At 44.7% G+C, this 21,375-nt stretch overlaps 1 protein-coding gene and 1 long non-coding RNA gene across 2 annotated transcripts in view; one reads left to right on the top strand and one right to left on the bottom strand.

Moving 5' to 3' along the window:
- The first annotated feature begins 1,917 nt into the window (after window positions 1-1,917).
- Window positions 1,918-6,829, top strand: LOC144378810 (T-cell-interacting, activating receptor on myeloid cells protein 1-like). The gene is made up of 5 exons (XM_078063595.1): window positions 1,918-1,934; window positions 2,856-3,205; window positions 3,493-3,789; window positions 5,051-5,429; window positions 5,561-6,829. Exons 1-4 carry the CDS (start codon window positions 1,918-1,920, stop codon window positions 5,191-5,193), a joined length of 807 nt encoding a protein of 268 aa, XP_077919721.1. The 3' UTR covers window positions 5,194-5,429; window positions 5,561-6,829.
- A 370-nt stretch (window positions 6,830-7,199) lies between these two features.
- The window catches only part of LOC144380211 (uncharacterized), a 34,251-nt gene continuing 20,075 nt past the window's right edge, over window positions 7,200-21,375 (bottom strand). Inside the window, exons 3-4 of the long non-coding RNA XR_013444132.1 lie at window positions 14,415-14,488; window positions 7,200-8,918 (exon numbers count right to left, since the gene is read on the bottom strand). This is a non-coding gene — a long non-coding RNA (uncharacterized LOC144380211). The remainder of the gene's footprint in view (window positions 8,919-14,414; window positions 14,489-21,375) is intronic.

The following is a 21,375-nucleotide window of genomic DNA, read 5'->3' as shown; positions in this document are numbered from 1 at the left end:
CCAGACTTTACAGGCTCTTGCAGGGAAGTCCTTGAGCTCTTGCCCTTCACTTTGCTCTTCACTGCAATACGAGGCTGCTATTCACGGATGGTCTCACCTGCTATGCAGAGAGAAGTGACTCCTACTTTCCACTCAGTGTGGTCAGTCAAGAGGGGACGGGCTCTGTGCTGCGGGTTCCTCCCCCTCTTTGCCAAGCACAGCAGGATGAACAAAGATCTGGGCTCCCAGGACTTTGGTGCTCAGAGACCAGGCTCAGTGTAGAGTTCAGGTCATGCTGCTTCCCAGGCAGGGGGACTTCTAATGCATTCGGGTGTCCACAGACGTGTGCTCTGACCACCTTTTTCCTTTTTCCATTCTCTGTGGATTCACTGACTGTGAGAGTTTTCAATACCTTAAACACATCCATTGTGCTCCCTATTTGATTGTGGTAAAATATATGTAAATAACATTTATCCTCTTAACTCTATCTAGTACAGTGGCATTTAAATGCATTCACAATGACGTGCAGCCTTCACCCAAAACTTTTTCATCATCCCCAACATAAACCCTGTACTCATTAATCAATAAACATTTTTCCTCTCTTTCTCCCCAGCCCCCTGATAACCTCTATTCTATGTTCTGTCTGCATGAATTTGCCTATTCTAGGTACTTCGTGTAAGTGGAATCATACAATATTTGTCCTTCTGTGTTTGCTTAATTTCACACAGAAAAATGTTTTCCAAGCCCACTCGTGCTGTAGCATCTGTCAGAATTCCATTCCTTTTTTTTTTTTTAAGGTTTTATTTATTTATTTGACAGAGAGAGACACAGCAAGAGAGGGAACACAGCAGGGGGAGTGGGAGAGGGGGAAGCAGGCTCACCGCCGAGCAGGGAGCCCGATACAGGGCTCTATCCCAGGACCCTGGGATCATGACCTGAGCCGAAGGCAGACGCTTAACGACTGAGCCACCCAGGCGCCCCTCCATTCCTTTTTATGCAAGAATAGTATTCCCCTGTCTACAGAGACCACATACCTGGTCTCTATCCATGTATCCTCTAGTGGACGCTTGGGTCTTTTCACCTTTTAGCTATTTATCACTTTTCTTTTCTAAAACATGGAGTGTAATATTTTTGATTGGCCTACGCAATTTTAGCACAAGGGCCTGGTAACTTCCCCCCTTTTCACTACTAAGACACAAAACTGTTTCACACAGGCAAAAAAAAAAGAGTAAATTTAGAAACACAGATCCAACCAGTATCTGTGGAATTAGAGCAATCTCTCTCTCCCCATAAATTCTGTAAACAGGCTTGATGTTATTTTTAAAGAGATCTTAGAACTCAGGCAAGCTGTAACCACCACACTTGGGTAATAACGGCAGGATGTCTGTGTTGGTCAGAGATGCACATTACCACTATCATCACTTGCAAGTTTCTTTCCACGCCACCAGATTTCGAATATCTATGCTGCAGTCTTAAGAAATGTTTTTCTAGGTTTGGTTACTCAGCTGAATTCTTGTATCACCCAGGAGATTTCAAAAGTTTGGTGCCTGAGCCCTATCCCAAGTGATTGTGATTCAAGGCTTTTGTGGTTTGGTCTGTGCCCTAGGATCTTTAACTGCCCCCGCCCCCTAGGAAGGCTCAATGTGAAGCCAAGGCTAAGAACAACTGAGTTGTAGTACCCTACAGATGGACCCAGGTGTGGGACAGGGGAGGAGGTAGGTTTTCCCCTTTCTGGGATATCCATGTGGATTCTTTGAGGCTTGTTTTAGAGGACCAAGCAGTAACCTCTGTCCTAGTTGGAATACCAAAAGATGAAAAGACATTATGGCAAAGATGGGATCAGAAAGTCATCAGATTAAAGGCCGAGGTTGACTTAACTAGCCTTGTCCGGGACAGAGCTCGCTCCATCTTTGAGCCAATCCTGACTCACAAGTGGACATGGGTGACCGGGTGAGGTCTGGAAATGGAGCTGGCCTGGTGGGAGGAGGATGGGGAAGTTAGGGTGAGGTTGCATCTTTTCATATCCTTGTAAAAGCTGAGCTGTGATTATGCGGGGCATCTCGTCAGCCGGTCAGTGTGCATTTGTTGAGGTCCTACTATGTGCCAGGACCTGCACAGACAGTGGGGATGCTGAGATGAAGAACCCAGTCTCTGCCTTCGACTGCTCACAGGTAGCCACATCCTGTGTCTCCCGCGGTATGAGGTCCATAGCTTCTGAGCTCCCTTAGTTACAAACTAAGGGTATCTATCTTAGTTTATGTCACTCAAAGCACCAAGCAGCCTTCAGCAGGAGGGTTCTTCTGGCACAGGCGAGACTGTCAGCAGACCCTCGGGTCCACCCAGGGTCTCAAATAACTTCAGAGGTGGGCTAGGGCCGCATTTCAGTCCTGTGCTCCCACAACATCTTGCTCATGGTTCCTGCCTTCTACCCCCAGGGTGAGGTGGGGGGTCCACAGACGATAACGCCAGCCTGACAGAAATGCAAGACTGAGAGTGGTTCAAGACAGAAGCTGAGAAGAGAAGGGCTTGTGGACATCTGTGGAACCAGGCCAGGTCCTGGGGCCGTGGGAGGAGTGAGCCACACAGGAGACCTTCTGGGAGAGTGGGGAAGGAGCCCAGAGCAGAGCTGCAGCCACAGTCCAGGTGGGGAAATGAGAAGCCCCAGATGCATGACCTCCAGGGTCCCTGCTCAGCAGCAGCCCCCGGGGGAGGCCCCACAGGACGGGGCTCCAGGTGGATGCTCATGTCACATGGACGGTTCTCTCGCAGGGCTGTGTGCTGGCCAAGGAAGCAGGACAACTGATGGGGAGTTCCTTCAGTCAGACCCTCCCTCTCCTTCACTCCAAACTCCCCATGTCTCTTCTCTTTCCTTCAAGGGGTTTCCTGAGAGCAAACAAGGGCACCAAATCCCGTCCCCAAATCTGCTTCCATCCAGAGTCCTTTCCCAAGCCCTCCCTCAGGGCCTGGCCCAGCTCAGTGGTGTCTCGCAAGAGTAATGTGACGCTGCAATGCCAGACTTCTACCAAGAATGTCAACTTTGTTCTCAGAAAGGGAAAAAATATCTTGCAGTCTGTGCAATCACGGGCTTCCACAGAGGGCCTGGCTGAATTTCACCTCACTGACCTAAAAACCGACAATGCTGGACAGTACACCTGTGAGTACTCCAGACTAGGGAGCCCGTACATAAGTTCACAGCCCAGTGACGTCCTCCTACTGCTGGTGACAGGTGAGGAGGTACCTCGGAGGGACATCGGGTCTTGCAGGGACAGGTGTGGGGGAGGAACCCGAGGGAGGGAGGGAACAAGGGGAGATGGAGAAACACAGAACAGAATGACCTGTCTCAGCTTCATCCAGGGCTTGCTGGGGAAATCTTCCCACAGTCAGAGTGGAAAGAGGGTGAGACCAGGGATCTGTCATTTCCCCCACTTGGCGGGAACCCCTGCCAGGAGAATAAGGGAGGGTGGGGGACCCCGGGCTGCTCCCCACGACCTTGGAGCCCTCCTTTTCTTCCAGGAGATTTACCAAAACCTTCCCTCCAAGCCTACCCAAGGGGTGAGGTGAACATAGGAGAAAACGTGACCCTGCAGTGTCAGGGGCCAGCCAGTGTTTACGAGACTGTAATGTTCGCTCTACTGAAGGCAGGAGCGGCAGGGCCCATACAGATCCGGGGTCCAGTAGAGAAGGAGACAGACTTCTCCCTCCAGACTGTGACAGTCAGTGATGCTGGGAACTACAGCTGTGTGTACTTCCAGACAGGGATTCCTTTCTGGGCCTCACACCCTAGTGATTATCTTGAGACCTGGGTGACAGGTGAGGTTTTGCGTGATTCTTAGGACATTTTAAAAATTTAATTAATTCATTAGTTTGCTTTTATTTTGGCTATTTTATTTGCTTTCTCAAGTTTTGCTGACCTATAACTGACTTACAACACTGTATTAGTTTAAGGTGTGCAACATATTTTTTTTTTAACTGGAGAGCATTTCTTCTGTTACTTTCTGATTCCTGTTTCTCCTTCACTTTCCTGAGCATCTCCTTTTTAAATCTCTCCTTTCCTACTTTCTAGTCTTTGGCGTTTGTTGCTTTGCATTCTTGGAGAATGTCTCAGGCTGTTCTTCCAAACGATCCATCCCGCCACCACCAGAGCCCCTCCTGCCACCCTGGGCATCACTTAGAGTTGTGGTGCATCCTGCTGATGGCAACTTCATGGCGGTACCTTTCTCACGCTTAGAACACGGTGCTCCCCCAGCTGCCTGCTTTTCTGGCATAGATGTGGTATCTTCTAAACTGATGTTCTTCTTGCTTCATTGGATGCTACACCCTGCTTCCTCAGTTGTGTAAATGTTTGTGTGTGCGCTGTGGTCAGCGAACGTTCTGTAGTTGGAAAGCGAGGTCCAGGTGGGCGGTGCTGAGGGATGCAGAGGGCATCCTGGGCTTGGTGGGGTCATCACGGGTCTCTCCCCATGGACTCTGTCTCCAGGGAGCATTGTTGCTGATGTCTTCAGACATGAGCTCTGCACTCATGGCACGTGCGAGCTGGAAGATTCAAGTGCAGGTTCTGTCTAGGAGCCAGGGCCAATGGTGAGCCCTAGCTCGTCTTGGGTGAAGCTGAAGTGAAATGCATGGTGGTTCCGATGCTCAGCTACTAAGCTTGAATTTTCTTGAGCTCGCCAGCTGCACTAAGTCTTTGCTCTGAGGAGGGGAGCAGACGGAGCCCTGAACTACTTTCATTCTCCGTGCAGCACCTTTGGGTTTTGGGGTTGCTCCTAAGCCTCATTCCTACTACAAGGAAGGAGAAGGGGAAAGGGCAGTGTGGGAGGGTGGAAATGAGATGAAGAGCAAAGAAATGAAGGAAGAGCGGTAAGGCAGAGAGAATAGAAAGGAGACAAAGGAAGACCCACTACAACTCTCAGGAAATCCCACATGTGGTTTGAGTGATTACAACGTCAGTGAAGGTGCAGCTGACCACTGGCCAGGAAGCACAAGCAGGTGCAGGAGAGTCACACTGGGCAGATCCACGTGAGAAGGAGGGATGCTCCTTTGCAGCTGGTGCTCATCCTCTTCTCTCTCCCAGCTCCCCCAGATGCCACGTCGGGGGATTACACCATGGGCAACCTCATCCGACTGGGTCTGGCTGCCATACTTGTGGTGATTATGGGGGCTCTCGTGGTGGAAGCCTGGTGCAGCCAGAAGGAGTCTCCACGTGGATCCACATGAAACACCCTGAGCGCCTCTCTTGTTCATGGGCTGCTGTAGTGATACAGGGTCCTCTAAACACCAAACTCTACCATGGGACTTCTTGTGTTTCTCAACATGGGCACAGATGGCATTTTTGGTGGGATATTTCACCATATGGGACCATCCTGTTCGTTGTGGGAACATTTAGCACCATTCCTCTTTCCCATTAAAGAGCAGTTGAAGCCCCAGTCATTGTGGAAGAAGATAACAAGCAAGTACTACTGTACTTTTTCCAACACCCCTAGATATGGAGGATGGGAGTGGGGTGGTGTTGCCTTCGTGGAGAGCCTGTGTTAGGAGGGCAGGGAAATAATATTCTTCCTCTTCCTCCTTCTCCTGACCTCAGGTCTATACTACCCACATGCCCCTGGCTGCCCAGGGAAGGATGAATGTTGGTGGACAGCCCTGCTGATTCTTAACAGTCCCATGGAACCTGCATTCTTAGCTCTATGAAGAACCACTTGAGGACAAGAGATGGCTTCCCTCCTGCTGTGGCTTCACCTGGGGCAGAGGACAGGCTGGAGCATAAAGACACACCTAATAAATTTGGATGACTTGAAAAAATACTTAAAGCTTCAGAGTCAGGCTGGGTAACCTGTGTAGTAACTTCTGTAGGAACTGTTATTCCATTGAAAAGTGGGGAAAACACTGCTTCCTGCATATTTATTATTGACTTCTCTCCATTCTCTATTTTGTGCTTCTGGACCAGCAATTAGTCAAGTATTTAAATTTCTGTATTTATCACACGTCTTAAATTTTATTTCACATAGTCCCAACATTTTACCTAATTTGGGGAGACTTCCTCTCAGTTTCACAGCATCAAGTTGCTCCTGAGGTGCACCCAGCATGTCTTCACTTTCTGGTGCAGGTGTAAAATGTTATCCTCAATATTTTCCTTTTCAAGATCTGTTGTTGTTTGTTAATAATCCTGTTCTTTTTCACAAATACTCATCCTTATTCTAGAACTGTTATCTCCTCTCTTATAACCCGGGAAATACACTTATAAAAACCCACTTCTGATCGGAGTAGAGTAGTAATGAGTAGTAAAACTCATGGTTCCTCCTGACAACAGACCCCTTTCATTGCTACTTGGTCAAGAGTGGTGAAAATGGACAGAAGTCTGGATTTATGGGTGGCACATCAGACAGACACCAGCTGCTCAGTCTATAACCACTTCTGGCTGCAGCATCTGCCTTGGCCATGTATGGAAAAGCCTTCATGATGTTCCTGCTCCCTAATGTGTGACTGCCCACGTCTACTTTAGACTGTGTTTCCTCTTCAATCAGATCCTACTTTTATTCTGAACTCATTCGACTCACAGGAAGTTACAAACTCAGTACAGATACTTGCACCCTGCATCCATTTTCTCCAATGGTTCCATTGTATGTCCATCACAATACCAAAACCAAAAAGTTGACCCTAGTACAGTGTGTAGGGTTCTATATAATTTTATCACATTTAGATTCAACTGGCCACGGGTATAATCAACATACTGGTGTAGTCTATCACCATAAAGATGTTCCTCACGGTGTGCCTTACTGTCACACCCAACCTCTCTCCCCAACACCACTGCAACCACTGGCTTGTTCTCCATCTTTAAAATGCTGTCATTTTCTGAATGTTTTATGTCATATTATTTTCATTTCCTGAATGTGGGTGTGACACAAAAACCTGTGGGTCATATGAGAGGAAAGAAGGGAAAGGCTGGAGGAAAGAGGTCACTGCCCACACTGAGCTTCCCTCCATCCCATGGTTGCAAAGCTGAAGAGGGGACCTTAGAGCAGGCTGCAGGGCCAGTATGACCCTGGAACTCCTTTCCCTCCTCTGCTTTGGTAAGTTCCTTAGGATGGTGTGCTGGGGTTCAAGATGAGGGTGGACTGACAGATTGAGAGAAGAATACAAAAGAAATAACGTCAGTTTGTATTTACTGATTGCTTCACACACGTCAGGACCCACGCTGGAGGCTTTACATCCATCCACCGCTCAAGTTTTTGCTAATATTCAAATATGTACATTCCACATTTGTGATGGTATGCTATGCCTACACCACCTTTACTTAATATATTATTTACTGACAGTGAGTCCATATTTTTTTTAAATAAAGGTATTTATTTGAAAATGGAAACTACTTAGCAATAGTTTAACAATGCAGTGTCACCTACCTGTAAAAGGAGAATTAATACAAACATATAATACTATGGAAAGGCAGAAAATGTTAGGACATTTTAGCCTTATGCTCTTTTCAGGTTTCTGAGCCCATGGCTGACCACTTCCTAGCTATAAAGGGCGATGAGCCAGAGATAAAGTTGTTCTAAAGTACGTCAAAGTGATCTTCTCTCCTTGATGTCATCAGAAGGGTTTGATTGAAAGGGTAATAACTTTTTGATGCTGTGAGCAAAGCTATAGGATACTGTGTCACTGTGTTGCCTAAAATCATCTCCTTGAGCACCTGTGGTTCATATTCCAACGTGTGGGAAATACCACTCTGACCCTTGCAAACAGTCCTGCATGGTGGGAATTAGGCCCACAGGGTTAAATGAGGACCCTGAGATTGACAGCTGAGGGTTCCTGCTCAGGGCCACTCAGAGAATGAGCAGAACAGTCAAAATGCAAGCCCAGCCTGTCTGCCTCTAAAGTCATGACTGTTCCCACTGGGTTATAACAGGAAACTAAAATGGATACAAGTATGGCATCTCCAAAACAGAAATGTCCTTGGGGTGATTGAACAGATGCTGAGTAGGGGAAATTCGAAAGCATAAAGGAGGAGCCGCTCATCATGGCAAGTGAAAGGCCAGTCACAAAAGACCACATTCTACACGATTCCATTCATATGAAAGTCCAGAATAGGGAAACCCACAGAGAAAGCAGGTTAGTGGTTGTTTAGGGCTGGAGATGGTGGAGGTGGGGAAATGCAACAAAAGTAGAAGACTAATGGGGTGTCATTTTGAAGTCATGAAAGTGTTTTAAATTTGACTGTGTGAAGTTTGCACATATCTGTGAATATAGGAAAGCCAATGAATTGTACATAGTAAATAGGTGAACTATATGGCAGGCATGTGAATTACATCTCGATAAAGTTGTTTAAAATTTCCTGGGTGTGGAATGGGGTACAGCTCAGGATGTCTATTTGCAGGTGCGAAAAACCCTAGTTTCCTCAGACAAGGACAGTGTGTGGTTTTCAGCTTGTTTTGGGGCACCATGACTAGATCTGAATTGTTCTTTTTAAAGATTTTATTTATTTGTCAGAGAGAGAGAGGCAGAGCACAAGCCGGGGGAGAGGCAGAGGTAGAGGCAGAGGGAGAGGCAGGCTCCCCGCTGAGCAAGGAGCCCAATGTGGGACTCGATCCCAGGACCCTGGGATCATGACCTGATCCGAAGGCAGCCGCTTAACCGACTGAGCCACCCAGGCGTCCCTAGATCTGAATTCTTACCACATTTCTCTGACCCCTAGACTCTAGGATAGTCTATAGGGCTGTCTTTATATCAGACCTCCACCTTGGGAAAATGAAAAGGATTCCATTCTTAGGTCTTCTGACTGTGTTTCCAGGAGAGGAGTGAATCAGGTGTATGTTCTGGAGCCTCCACTCCTGCACATGCTGGTCGATTGTATTTGAAATACATCACATGGTGCTGGGGCTTGATTTCCTTATTCATACAATGAGGATAATTATGACCATCTGCAGGGCCGTCACAATGATGAGAGACTGTGCATGCATAGGAAGATTACTGTTATTTCCATGGGGGAATGAATCCTTCTATCATCCCCCCTCCCTGGCTCAGGTGCTATTTCTGCTGGAAATCGCTCATGCAGAACTCTCCATCATCTGTCAGTGAAGCACACAGGTCCCTGCAGGTCCCTGCTCTCTTCTGTCCTTGACAGAATGTGTGCCCCTGTTAACAGGCTCCAAGGCACCCACCCCTTGTGAGATGAGACTTCTGAGAATGGTCTCCTCTTATCACTGTATAGGTGATGTGCAGAGTTGACACGAGATGCCAGTTAGATAAGAAGCCAGGTGGTCAAGTGTGTATCCAACCAACATGTCCTTCCAACCATGTTGGGTGAAGCCCTCAAGCCTCAGAGGGACACCCCACTCAGGAGGCAGGTAGAGGGTCCTGGTCCCCCCCACCCCAGCAGTATCTGTAGGGGTGAGTGAGGGCAGGTGTTGAGGCAGGAACTGAAGAGGTCTGAATGTTTCAGAACCCTGTGTGGTCCTTAGCTGGGAGATGGCACATTTAGGGCATTAAGTTCTAGTAGGAATTCACTTAAAATCACTTCATGATGCCTTATGATGATATTTTTTTCTTAACTAAGTTTAATTTATAGGCTAAGCTGGGTTCTCACACCTGAATTCCTCCCTTTGCTCTGATTTTCCAACAACTATGGACAGCTTAAAGTACCTTCACATTCTCTGACTCTACAACATCACACTTGCTCCCATAGGAAATCTCATTTCATCACTAACTCTGCTCACTTTGCCCTGTGCAGTTACATGAAGCTGATGTAGGTCTTCTACCTTTTACTTACTTTCAGCAACATCTGAGGTGGCACGTGTCTGTCCTGGGAGCTCCACCCATTCTGCAGGGACTAGGCAGGAGGGACAAAGGTCCAGGCCCCCAGGGCTTTGATGCACAGGGACTAGGCTCCGTCCAGAAGTGGGGGTCAATGCTGCTTCCCATGTGCAGCTTCCAAGTGGATTCAGGTGTCCACAGGCCTCTGCTGTCTCCACACTTGTCCTTCCTCCATTTCCTGGGGTCCTCTGACTTTGCAATAGCATTCCTTCACATACCTTGGCACATGTCCACTACCTTCCATTTTCTCAGACTGCAGATTTAATTTTCATGATGTTTGCATGTGTTTGCACCTACAAGTCCCAGTAACTTCTCACCTTCCCCCTGAAACACCAAACTGTTCCTCCATACAGGAGAAAGAAATGAAATTTCTGTTCTTAGAAACACAGGCCTAGCTAAACTCCTACTTCTCCTTGTTAACATAATATCCTTATTACAATAATATTCATGTATATGATATAAATTTCCAGGAGATCTTAGCACTCAGGCAAAAGTATCCACCCCACACAGATACTCCGCAAATCGTACTATTACCATCATCTATGCCAAACTGCATTTAATCTAGCCATTTCTTCTACAGCCTGTGTTACATGTTCTAAATTGCTCCACCTGAGAGAGGAGGCAGTAACCATGGGAAGCCTAGTGACTGGGTCTGACTCTAGCCAACTCCTGCCATTACATAAGGCCATCTGGCAAAAAGTGACCAGGAATCTTCTCCCTCAATAATGGCTTATATCTCATGGCTGATTCCTTTACAGGGTTGTGTGTTGGCCAAACAGACACAATAGTTCGTGAGTGTTCTTTTTTTCTTATTTAAATGTTACTTGTTTTTTCATCCCAAATTCCCCATCCTTTCCTTCTCCTCTAAATGGAATGTAAGGTGAGTGTGTCATCTGACCTGAGCTCTACTTCTTTCCAGGGTTGCTTCCCAAGCCTTCTCTCAGTGCCTTCCCCAGTTGGGTGGTATCTCCCAAGAGTAATGTGATTCGGATGTGCTCAACTCTTATCAGGAACGTAAAATTTGTTTTCAGAAAGGAAGGAAAGCCACTCTTGGATCCCATGCCGCTACCCGGTTCTACAGGGATCCAGGTTAAAATCTACCCCTTTCACCTGAGTCACTGATGCTGGGGAGTACACCTGCGAATACTCCACGGAAAAGGCCCCTTTCAGAAGCTCTCCAGCCAGTGATACTTCTCTACTGGTGGTTACAGGTGAGGTGGGGGTACTTTAGGATGACTTTTGGCATCAAATACAGTCTTCCTTGGCACAGAGAACGAGGCAGAACTAAAAGAAGACTGGGAGATGAGAAGCTCTCACCCTCCGTGCCCCCAACTGAGAAAAATAGAGTAATCCAGAGTCAGCTGGTTGAATCCACGCCTTGGTGGGAGTCATATCCCTGCCTTGACCTGGAAAGAGGGCCAGGATCAGGGATCTCCCGTCTTTTCTCCCGTGTCAGAGCTCGCTCCCAGAAGGCCAAGGGAAGGAGAGAAACCAGGCTACCTCTGACATTCTGCTACCGGAAGTGACCTTCTGTTAACGGAAGCGATCTTCCGTTACCGGAAGTGACCTTCTCTGACAGGAAGTGACCTTTCTTTACAGGAAGTGACCTTCTCTTACAGGAAGTTTGCCCAAACTTTCTCTCCAGGCCCTCGGAAGGCATAAGGTGAACCCCGGAAGAAATGTGGCTCTGCAGTGCCACAGGCCAGACAATATGCTTGAAGATGTAATGTCTGTCCTCCTGACAACAAGTACTAGAAAGCAGGTAGAGCACCAGAGACCTGAAGGAAGAGCAGACTTCTCCCTTCAGAATGTGACAGTGACACTGGAAACTACAGCTGGGTCTACGACCAAAGGCTCCTTTCTTGGCCTCACACCCCAGTAACCGCCTTGAAACCCTGGTAACAGGTAAGGTTTTACATGATGTTAAGAAAGATTTATTTTAAGATTTTTATTTGACAGAGAGAGAGAGACAGCGAGAGAGGGAACACAAGCAGGGGGAGTGGGAGAGGGAGAAGCAGGCTTCCCGCCAAGCAGGGAGCCCGATGCGGGGCTCGATCCCAGGACCCTGGGATCATGACCTGAGCCGGAGGCAGAGGCTTAAGGGACTGAGCCACCCAGGCGCCAGATTTTTTTTTTTTTTTTTAAATCAGAGAGTGTTCTGTTCATCTCTGATTCTCATTTCTCCATCATGTCCATTATGTTCTTTTTATGTGTCTTGTAATTTCCATTTCCTTGCCTTTTTTATTTTGCATTCTTGGACGAGTTCTCATGTCATTCTTTAAAATTACTAAGCTAGTCACCAGCAGAATTCCTTCTACCGTTGTCTGCAGCTATTACAATTTTGGTTTATCTTGGTATGAGTGACTTTCATTCTCGATGACTCTATCTTGTTCTCCAAATGTGGTGTTTCCCCAGCAGACTGCTTTTCTGTCATGGGTGCAGTACATACTTGTGTATCCTGGCCACACTACTTGTTGCCTTCTAAAATTATCTTTTGTTTCAGGGCGCCTGGGTGGCTCAGTCAGTTAAGCGTCTGCCTTCAGCTCAGGTCATGATCCCAGGGTCCTGGGACAGAGTCTGACATCGGACTCTCTGCTCAGTGGGGAGTCTGCCTCTCCCTCTCCATCCGCCCCTCCCCCAGCTCATGCTTTCTCTCGCTTTCTCTCAAATATATAAAATCTTTAAAAATAAATAAAATTATCTTCTGGGTCCTACTATAATTCTGCTTCCCTGGATGCTACACACTAATTTCTCAGTTTATAACTTCCTTTTTGTCTTACTGATTCTTCCCATAGTCAGTGAATATTTTATAATTAGAAATAAAAGCTCTGTATAGGTAGTAATGAGGGGTGGAGGGGGCTTTCTAAAGTTGGTGGCATCATTACAAATTTCTCTCCATGGACCTTGCCTCAGGGAATATTGTTACTGCTGAATTCAGAGATGGATTCTACAGTAAATGGGATGCATGAGGTGAGACAATCCCTGTTTCTGTGCAATAGCTATGCCCAGCTCTACTGAGAGGGATGCCACATGCACAGGCTCCTCATTAGGAATCAGAGCCACTACCAGTCTCAAGCTCTTCTTAGGTGCAGCTGAAATGCACCATGACCCAGATGCTTCGCTGCTGAATTCCAAAATTCCTGAGCTCACTCCCTGTATGAAATTAAGTTTTGTGCTCTGAGGAGGATACTGGGCCAGCTACTAGATTTCAGTACTCTGTTGGTGCTGTAATAGGTTGATTTTTGTCCCCCAGAAGGTATGTTTGAGTCCTCCTAACTCCTGGTATGTGTGAATGTGATCTTATTTGGAAATAGCATTACTTGGTCTTTGCAGATAATCATTTAAGTTCACATGAAGTCATAGTGGATTAGGGAAGACTCTTACTCAATATGACTGGTGTCCGTAAAAGATGAAGAGTAAAGACACAGAGACACACAGAAGAAAGACAGCTATGTGACAAGAGAGGCAGAGATTGGAGTGATGCTGTCACAAGCCAAAGAAGGCTTGGAGCTTCCAGAAGCTGCAAGATGCAAAGAGAGGATGAGAAGGATCTTTCCCTAGAGTCTTTGGAGAAAGTATTGCCCTGTCAACACCCTGACTTCAGACTCCTAACCTCCAGACTGTGAGATAATACATTTCTGTTATGTTAAGTCACCCAGTTTGTGGGACTTTGTTACAGCAGCCCTAGGAAACCAATAAAAGCACTCTAAGTCTTTTTGTGTGCTCCTAAGACTAATTCCTAATGTATGGAGGGAGAAAGGAAATGTGGGAGGGTGGAAATGAAATAAAGAGCAAATAAACGAAGAAAGAGCTGAGGCAGAGAGAATATAAAGAAAAGAAGACCAAAGAAGGACCACTATAGCCCTCTTGAAAGCCTATGTTTTCAGTGAATAAAACTTCAGTGAAGGTACAGGTAGGTGACCATGCCAGGAAACACAAGTGGGTGTGTGAGAGTCACAGTTGGTAGATTCATTTGAGAAGAAGGGATACCAGTGATGACCTCATGCTCTGTTTTCCCAGCTACCACATTGGGGGATTACACCAAGGTTAACCTCATCCGACTGGGTCTCGCTGCCATGTTTCTGATTATCACCAGGATTTTGCTGGCTGAAGCCTGGCATAGCCAGAAGGAGTCTCCATGAGGATCCACATAAAGCATCTGAGTACATCTTTTTCATGGGTTTTTATAGTGATACAGGGTTCTTTAAGCACCAAACTATATCATGGAGATATCCCGTTTCTCAGTAGGAGGGCCAGTGGCCTTTAGGTGGGATACTTCTTTACCATGTGTGACTGTCCTATTGATTATAGAAACACTTAGCATCTATTTTCCCTCCCCACTAAACACCAGCTAAAACCCACAATAAGCGTGGAAAAAGAAAAAAGACAAGTACTACAGTACTTTCTCAGACATCCCTAGATACAGACAATGGGGAGCAGGGTGTTCCCCTGGTGGAGAACCTGTGTTTGGAGGCCAGGAGAAATAACATTCTTTCTCTTCCTCCCTCCCCTGATCTCTCTCTCTGTCCTTCTCTACCTACAGGCCCCACAGCTGCCCAGGGGAATGATGGGTATTGATCAAGTTAGACCCACTGACCCTGAACAGTTTCCAGTGGATCGTGCATTCTCACCTCTGCTGAGAGCCCCTCCAGGACAAGATGATGGTTTCCTCTTCTGTACTCCTCCCTTGGGGCAGAGGACAGGCCTGGGCATAAAGATTAATCCAACAGAATATTAATTTATGTAACACAGGACATCTTTTCCCTACTACATGATGTACCATTTCTGTTATAAAGCAAACTTCCCTAAGTATATAGATCTGTTTCTGGGATCATTATTTATTCGGTCAATGTGGCTTTACTGTGCATTTTCCTGACAGCTAATGTCGTTGAGCATCTTCTCATGTACTACTGGATATATGTATATATTCCTAATGAAGTATCTGATGAAGGATTTTGCCCATTTTTTAAGCAGACTCCAGGAGCGCAACCTGGGGCTTGAACTCATGACCCTGAGATCAAGATCTGAGATCAAGAGTCGGACACTTAACTGACTGAGCCACCCAGGCACCCCAACTCTGCCCATTTTTAAATTGGGTTGTTAATCTTCTTGATACTGAGTTGTAAGAATATATATATAATCTGGGCACAAGTCCATTATTAACAGACATGTACTGCAAATATTTACCTCAGTCTGTTACTCCTCTCTGCACTTTTAAATGAAATTTTGCATCTTTTTAAAAGCCAAAGTTTTGAATTTTCATGAAGCCTATAAATTATGAAAGTTTTTCTTTTACAGCTAGAGCTTTTGTATTCTATCTAGGAAATTTCTGCCACACATAGATTGTGAGTCCTTGTTTTCTTCTGTAGGTATGATAGTATTACCCCTTACATTTAGGTCTATTATCTTTTCAAAATTTATAGAGATGGTATCAGGTAAGAGTCAAGGTTCATTCTTTTATTTTTTATTTATTTTTTTTAAAGATTTTATTTATTTATTTGAGAGAGAGAATGAGAGAGAGCACATGAGAGGGGGAAGGGTCAGAGGGAGAAGCAGACTCCCTGCCGAGCAGGGAGCCTGATGCGGGACTCGATCCAGGGACTCCAGGATCATGATCCGAGCCGAAGGCAGTCGCTTAACCAACTGAGCCACCCAGGCGCCCAAGGTTCATTCTTTTAACATACAGATTAACCCAATTGTTCCTGTACCATCTCTTGAAAGGGTTATTCTTTTTCCACTGAATTATTTTGGCATTTTTGTTTAAAACCCAGTTTACCAGGGGTGCCTGGGTGGCTCAGTCGTTAAGCATCTGCCTTCGGCTCAGGTCATGATCCCGGAGTCCTGGGATCAAAGCCTGCATCGGGCTCCCTGCTCGGCGGGAAGCCTGCTTCTCCCTCTCCCACTCTCCCTGCTTGTGTTCCCTCTCTCACTGTGTCTCTCTGTCAAATAAATAAAAAATAAAAAGATAATAAATAAATAAAAACCAGTTTACCATAGATTAACTAGTTGCTTTCTGAACTCTGTTGGTCCACTGATCCATTTTTCTATACTTTTGCCTATACCACACTATATTGATTATTGTAGTTTTTTAAGTCTTGAAAACAGAGGCTGTTGGCGTATCAGGTTTTCAAATTATTCTGGCAATTCTAGATCTTTTAAATTTCCATATACATTTTAGAATCAACTTGTCAATTTCTACCAAAGGCCACCGGGATCCTGATTGGCCTTGTGTTTACACTATATATCAACTCAGAGAGAATGGATATCTTAATAATGAGTGTTCTGATCCAGGGGCACAGTTTATATCTTTATTTAGACTTCTCTCATTTCTCTCATCAGTGTTTTGCCTTTTTTAACATACAGGTCTGGCATATGTCAACTAAATTTTATCCTTAGGTTTTTCATGTTCATTTACATGATATAAATGATACTGCCTCCTGAATTGTCACTTGCAGTGGTTCCCTGCATGTGCATATAAGTTCAGTTATTTTTTTGTTACCAAGACATCCTGCTACCTTGCCAAGCTCAGACATTATTTAACTTTTTGTAGATTCCTTAGAAATTTTTACATAGTCCATCATATTCTCTGTGACTAGACACAGTTTTACTTCTTCCACTTTTAATCTGTATACTACTACTTTTTTTTTTTTTTTTTTTTTTTTTGCCTAATTTCTCTAGCTAGAATATCCAGAATGCTGTTGAGGAAATTAGTGATCTTGCCTTCTACGTGATCTTACAGTGAAAGCATTCAGTTGTTCACCATTAAATATGCTATTACTCATAGGTTTTTCACAGATGTCCTTTATACATCAAAGGAAGTTCCCTTCTATGTTCCTGGTTTGCTGAAACCTCACACCTTATAAAAATGAAATCAAAGTGGATTAAAGATTTGAATTTAAGATGTAATATTAGAAAACCTTTGAAAGAGGGGTGCCGGGGTGGCTCATTTGTTAAGCACCTTGTTAAGCCTTCGGCTCAGGTCATGATCCCAGCATCATGGGATGGGGAAGACAGCCTGCTTCTCCCTCTCTAGCTCCCCCATGCTTGTGTTTCCTCTCTCACTGTCTCTCTCTGTCAAATAAATAAAATCTTAAAAAAAAAAAAAAAAAAACCTTTGAAAGAAAACAGCAGAGGGGCGCCTGGGTGGCTCAGTCGTTAAGCGTCTGCCTTCGGCTCAGGTCATGATCCCAGAGTCCTGGGATCGAGCCCCGCATCGGGCTCCCTGCTCGGCGGGAAGCCTGCTTCTCCCTCTCCCACTCCCCCTGCTTGTGTTCTCTCTCTCACTGTCTCTCTCTCTCTCTGTCAAATAAATAAATAAAATCTTTAAAAAAAAAAAAAAAAGAAAACAGCAGAAAATCATCAGGATCAAGGGCTTGGTGAAGAGTTACTAGACACAACACCAAAGCATGACCCATTACAGAAAAATGCATGAAGTTAGATTTAATCAAAATTAAGAGCTACCACTCTGCAGAAGACTCAAAAGGGGTCAGAAGACAAGCTACAGTCTGGGAGAAAGTATTTGCAAATCCTGTATTTGACAAAGGCCTTCTATCTAGAATAAATCAAGAACTCTCAAATATCAACAATAAAGAAATTTTTTTTTTAATTGGGGAGTTGGTTAATGGAGACAGAGTTTCAGTTCTGCAAGAAGAGAGCCCTGGAGGTAGATGGTGGTGATGGTTCTACAACAGTGCGAACGTACTTAATACCACTGAGCTGCACACTTCAAAATAGTCAAGGTACTAAATTTTACATTACATGTGCTTTACCACAATAAAAATATTGGAAAAAAATTAGAGAACGGCAAGGCGCCTGGCTGGCTCAGTTGGTAGAGCATGGTATTCCTTTTTTTTTCCCCCAAACTTTTAAATTTTAGTTAGTTGACATATAGTGTAATATTGGTTTCAGGAGTAAAATTCAGTGATTCATCACTTGCATACAACACCCAGTGCTCATCATAGCAAGTGCCCTCCCTAACACCCACTACCTATTTAGCCCATCCCCCACCCACTTCCCTCCAACAACCCTGTTTGTTCTCTATAGTTAAGAGTCTATTATGGTTTGCATCCCTCTCTTTTTTCCCCACTTCCCCTATGTTCATCTGCTTTGTTTCCTAAATTCCACATCAGAGTGAAATCATATGGTATTTGTCTTTCTCTGACTTATTTCACTTAGCATAATATACTCTAGTAGAACATGCATTTCTTGATCTCAGGGTTGAGTTCAAGTCCCACATTGGGTGTAGAGATTACTTAAAATCTTTAAAAAAAATTAGAGAGTGGGCAAAAGTCATAAACAGTCATTTCCTCAAAGAGATTATATGATGGTAAATAAGCACATAAATGTGTGTTCAACATCACTAGCCATTAGGAAAATTCCAATTAAGACCACAACTTAAGGAACATATCAATAAGAACATCTAAATTAAGAATAATGACAATATCAAATGTGGAAGGATGCAGAGAAAGTGGATTTCTCATACAATGCTTCTGGGAGCTTACATGGTATAGTTGCTCTGCAAATTATTTTGGTAGTTTTGGTTTTTTTTAATTAATTTTTAATTTTTTTTAAAGATTTTATTTATTTATTTGACAGAGAGAGACACAGCGAGAGAGGGAACACAAGCAGGGGGAGTGGGAGAGGGAGAAGCAGGCTTCTCGCTGAGCAGGGAGCCCGATGCGGGGCTCGATCCCAGCACCCTGGGATCATGACCTGAGCCGAAGGCAGATACTTAACGACTGAGCCACCCAGGCGCCCCCCTTTTTTTTTTTAATAAAACCATATGACCCAGAAATCTCAATCTTGGGCATTTATCCCACAGAAATGGAATTATACATCCACAAAAAACTTGTACATAAGTGTTTGTATCAGCTTTATTTGCAATAGCCAAAACCATGTAACATCAACAATGTCTGCAGCTGAATAGTTAAACTCATACACCCACATGGGCTACTGCTCAGGAATAAAAATTAACAAATTACTGAGATTGAGACATACAATTTGGATGGGTATCAAGGGCATTTTCTTAGTGAAAAAAAAAACCCAATCTCAAAAACTCACAGGCTGTCTGCTCCCATTAATGTAGACCACCCCTCTCCAACACAAAAGATTTTCATTCATGTGTAATGAGATACCACCTCACACCAGTCAGAATGGCTAAAATTAACAAGCCAGGAAATGACAGATGTTGGCGGGGATGCGGAGAAAGGGGAACCCTCCTACACTGTTGGTGGGAATGCAAGCTGGTGCAGCCACTCTGGAAAACAGTATGGAGGTTCCTCAAAAAGTTGAAAATAGAGCTACCATATGATCCAGCAATTGCACTGCTGGGTATTTACCCCAAAGATACAAAAGTAGGGACCCGAAAGGCTACGTGCACCCCGATGTTTATAGCAGCAATGTCCACAATAGCCAAACTGTGGAAAGAGCCAAGATGTCCATCAACAGATGAATGGATAAAGAAGATGTGGTATATATATACAATGGAATATTATGCAGCCATCAAAAGGAATGAGATCTTGCCATTTGCAACGACGTGGATGGAACTGGAGGGTATTATGCTGAGCGAAATAAGTCAAACAGAGAAAGACATGTATCATATGACCTCACTGATATGAGGAATTCTTAATCTCAGGAAACAAACTGAGGGTTGCTGGAGTGGGGGGTGGGAGGGATGGGGTGGCTGGGTGATAGACACTGGGGAGGGTATGTGTTCTGGTAAGCGCTGTGAATTGTGCAAGACTGTTGAATCTCAGATCTGTACCTCTGAAACAAATAATGCAATATATGTTAAGAAAGAAAAAAAGAAGAAGAATGTAGCAGGAGGGGAAGAATGAAGGGGGGGAAATCGGAGGGGGAGAAGAACCATGAGAGACGATGGACTCTGAAAAACAAACTGAGGGTTCTAGAGGGGAGGGGGGTGGGAGGATGGGTTAGCCTGGTGATGGGTATTGAGGAGGGCACGTTCTGCATGGAGCACTGGGTGTTATGCACAAACAATGAATCATGGAACACTATATCTAAAACTAATGATGTAATGTATGGGGATTAACATAACAATAAAAAAATTAAAAAAAATAAATAAATCATACCTCTGCTACTAAAAAAAAAAAAGAAAAGAAAAGAAAAGATTTTCATTCATGTGAAATCAGTGCCCAGACATGGTCAAATTCATGAATTCAGGCCTCAAGCACTAACTCACACAGAAGGACCCCAAACCCCTAAGATCTGAAGGATCTGACTGAGGTTGGTGTTGAGCCTATCAGGAATTCTTTGGTTAATCAAAAATTTGCTGGATATTGGTATGGAATGATGTAATCAACGTTAGTGACTGTATACATCTCCTCACCTGCTGCAACAAAGTACCACAAACTGGGTGGCTCTCAACAATAAACATTTATTCTCCTGAAGTCTGGAGGCTAGAAGTCTGAAATCAAGGTACTGGAAAAGCCATGTTCTCTCTGAGGGGTCTAGGGGGAGATCTGTTCCTTGCCTTTCTCTTAGCTTCTAGCCTTGCTACATCTTTGGCGTGCTTGCCTTCCAGAGCGATCAATCCACTCTCTGCCTCTCTGGTCACCTGGTCTACTCCCTCTGTGTCTCTTCTCTTTTTATAAGGACACCAGTGATACTGAATTAGACACACCCTAATGTCCTCATCTGAACAAGTGTACATTTGCAAAGACCCTATTTCACATTCATCGGTATTGGAGGATAGGAGTTCAACATCTTTTTGGGGGCCACAAATCAACCCATATAGGAGATGGCTGACTTGCCTGTCTACCCCTATTATTTAAGGAAGTGCTTGTATATCTTTAGTTGGAATTGCTGTAACTACTTCTCCACTTGACCCTATTTATCAGATTATGGAAAACAATGCTTAAAGGCATAGCATATGAAAAGTATATTGCAGGGGTGACTGGGTGGATGAGTCAGTTAAGCGTCTGACTCTTGATTTCGGCTCAGGTCATAATCTCAGGGTTGTGGGATGGAGCCCCACATCGGGCTCTGCCCTCAGCATGGAGTCTGCTTAAGATTTTCTCCCTCTCACTCTGCCTCTCCCCCCGCCCCCCCCCCCACAAAAGTATATTGAATAGAGAGATTTCTATTCGTGAAATAAAGTTCTTATTCTTTCTTATAGTCAGAGGACCAACCCTAGGACATGAATTTTACCTACTCTTTTTTTTTTTTTTTTTTGTATTTATTGGCTGGTCTTTATTGTTTTTATCATACCTGCTATAGAGAAAACATATAAGAAAGATAAGACACAATTTAAGAATAAGCACAAGGAAAATACTTAATAATTTGATTAAGAAATTCTTAAAACTTCTTCAGTATCAAAGTTTGATTCCTGATTCTCTTTTTGACATAAAAACCCTAGTCTATACTAGTGAATTTTTTTTAAAGATTTTATTTATTTGACAGAGAGAGACACAGTGAGAGAGGGAACACAAGCAGGGGGAGTGGGAGAGGGAGAAGCAGGCTTTCCGCTGAGCAGGGAGCCCGATGTGGGCCTCGATCCCAGGACCCTGGGATCATGACCTGAGCTGAAGGCAGAGGCTTAATGACTGAGCCACCCAGGCGCCCCGTATACTA

The sequence above is a fragment of the Halichoerus grypus genome, chromosome 15 (assembly GCF_964656455.1).
Source record: "Halichoerus grypus chromosome 15, mHalGry1.hap1.1, whole genome shotgun sequence".
Lineage (NCBI taxonomy): Eukaryota > Metazoa > Chordata > Mammalia > Carnivora > Phocidae > Halichoerus > Halichoerus grypus.
Note: the sequence above shows the minus strand (reverse complement) of the source record. Positions and strands in the feature narration are given on the sequence as shown.

Excerpts from the sequence above, each read along its gene's own strand:
- LOC144378810 (XM_078063595.1), top strand. Across the intron at positions 3,206-3,492 it reads CCTCCTACTGCTGGTGACAG|GAGATTTACCAAAACCTTCC; the intron begins GTGAGGAGGTAC and ends CTTTTCTTCCAG. Across the intron at positions 3,790-5,050 it reads TCTTGAGACCTGGGTGACAG|CTCCCCCAGATGCCACGTCG; the intron begins GTGAGGTTTTGC and ends TCTCTCTCCCAG.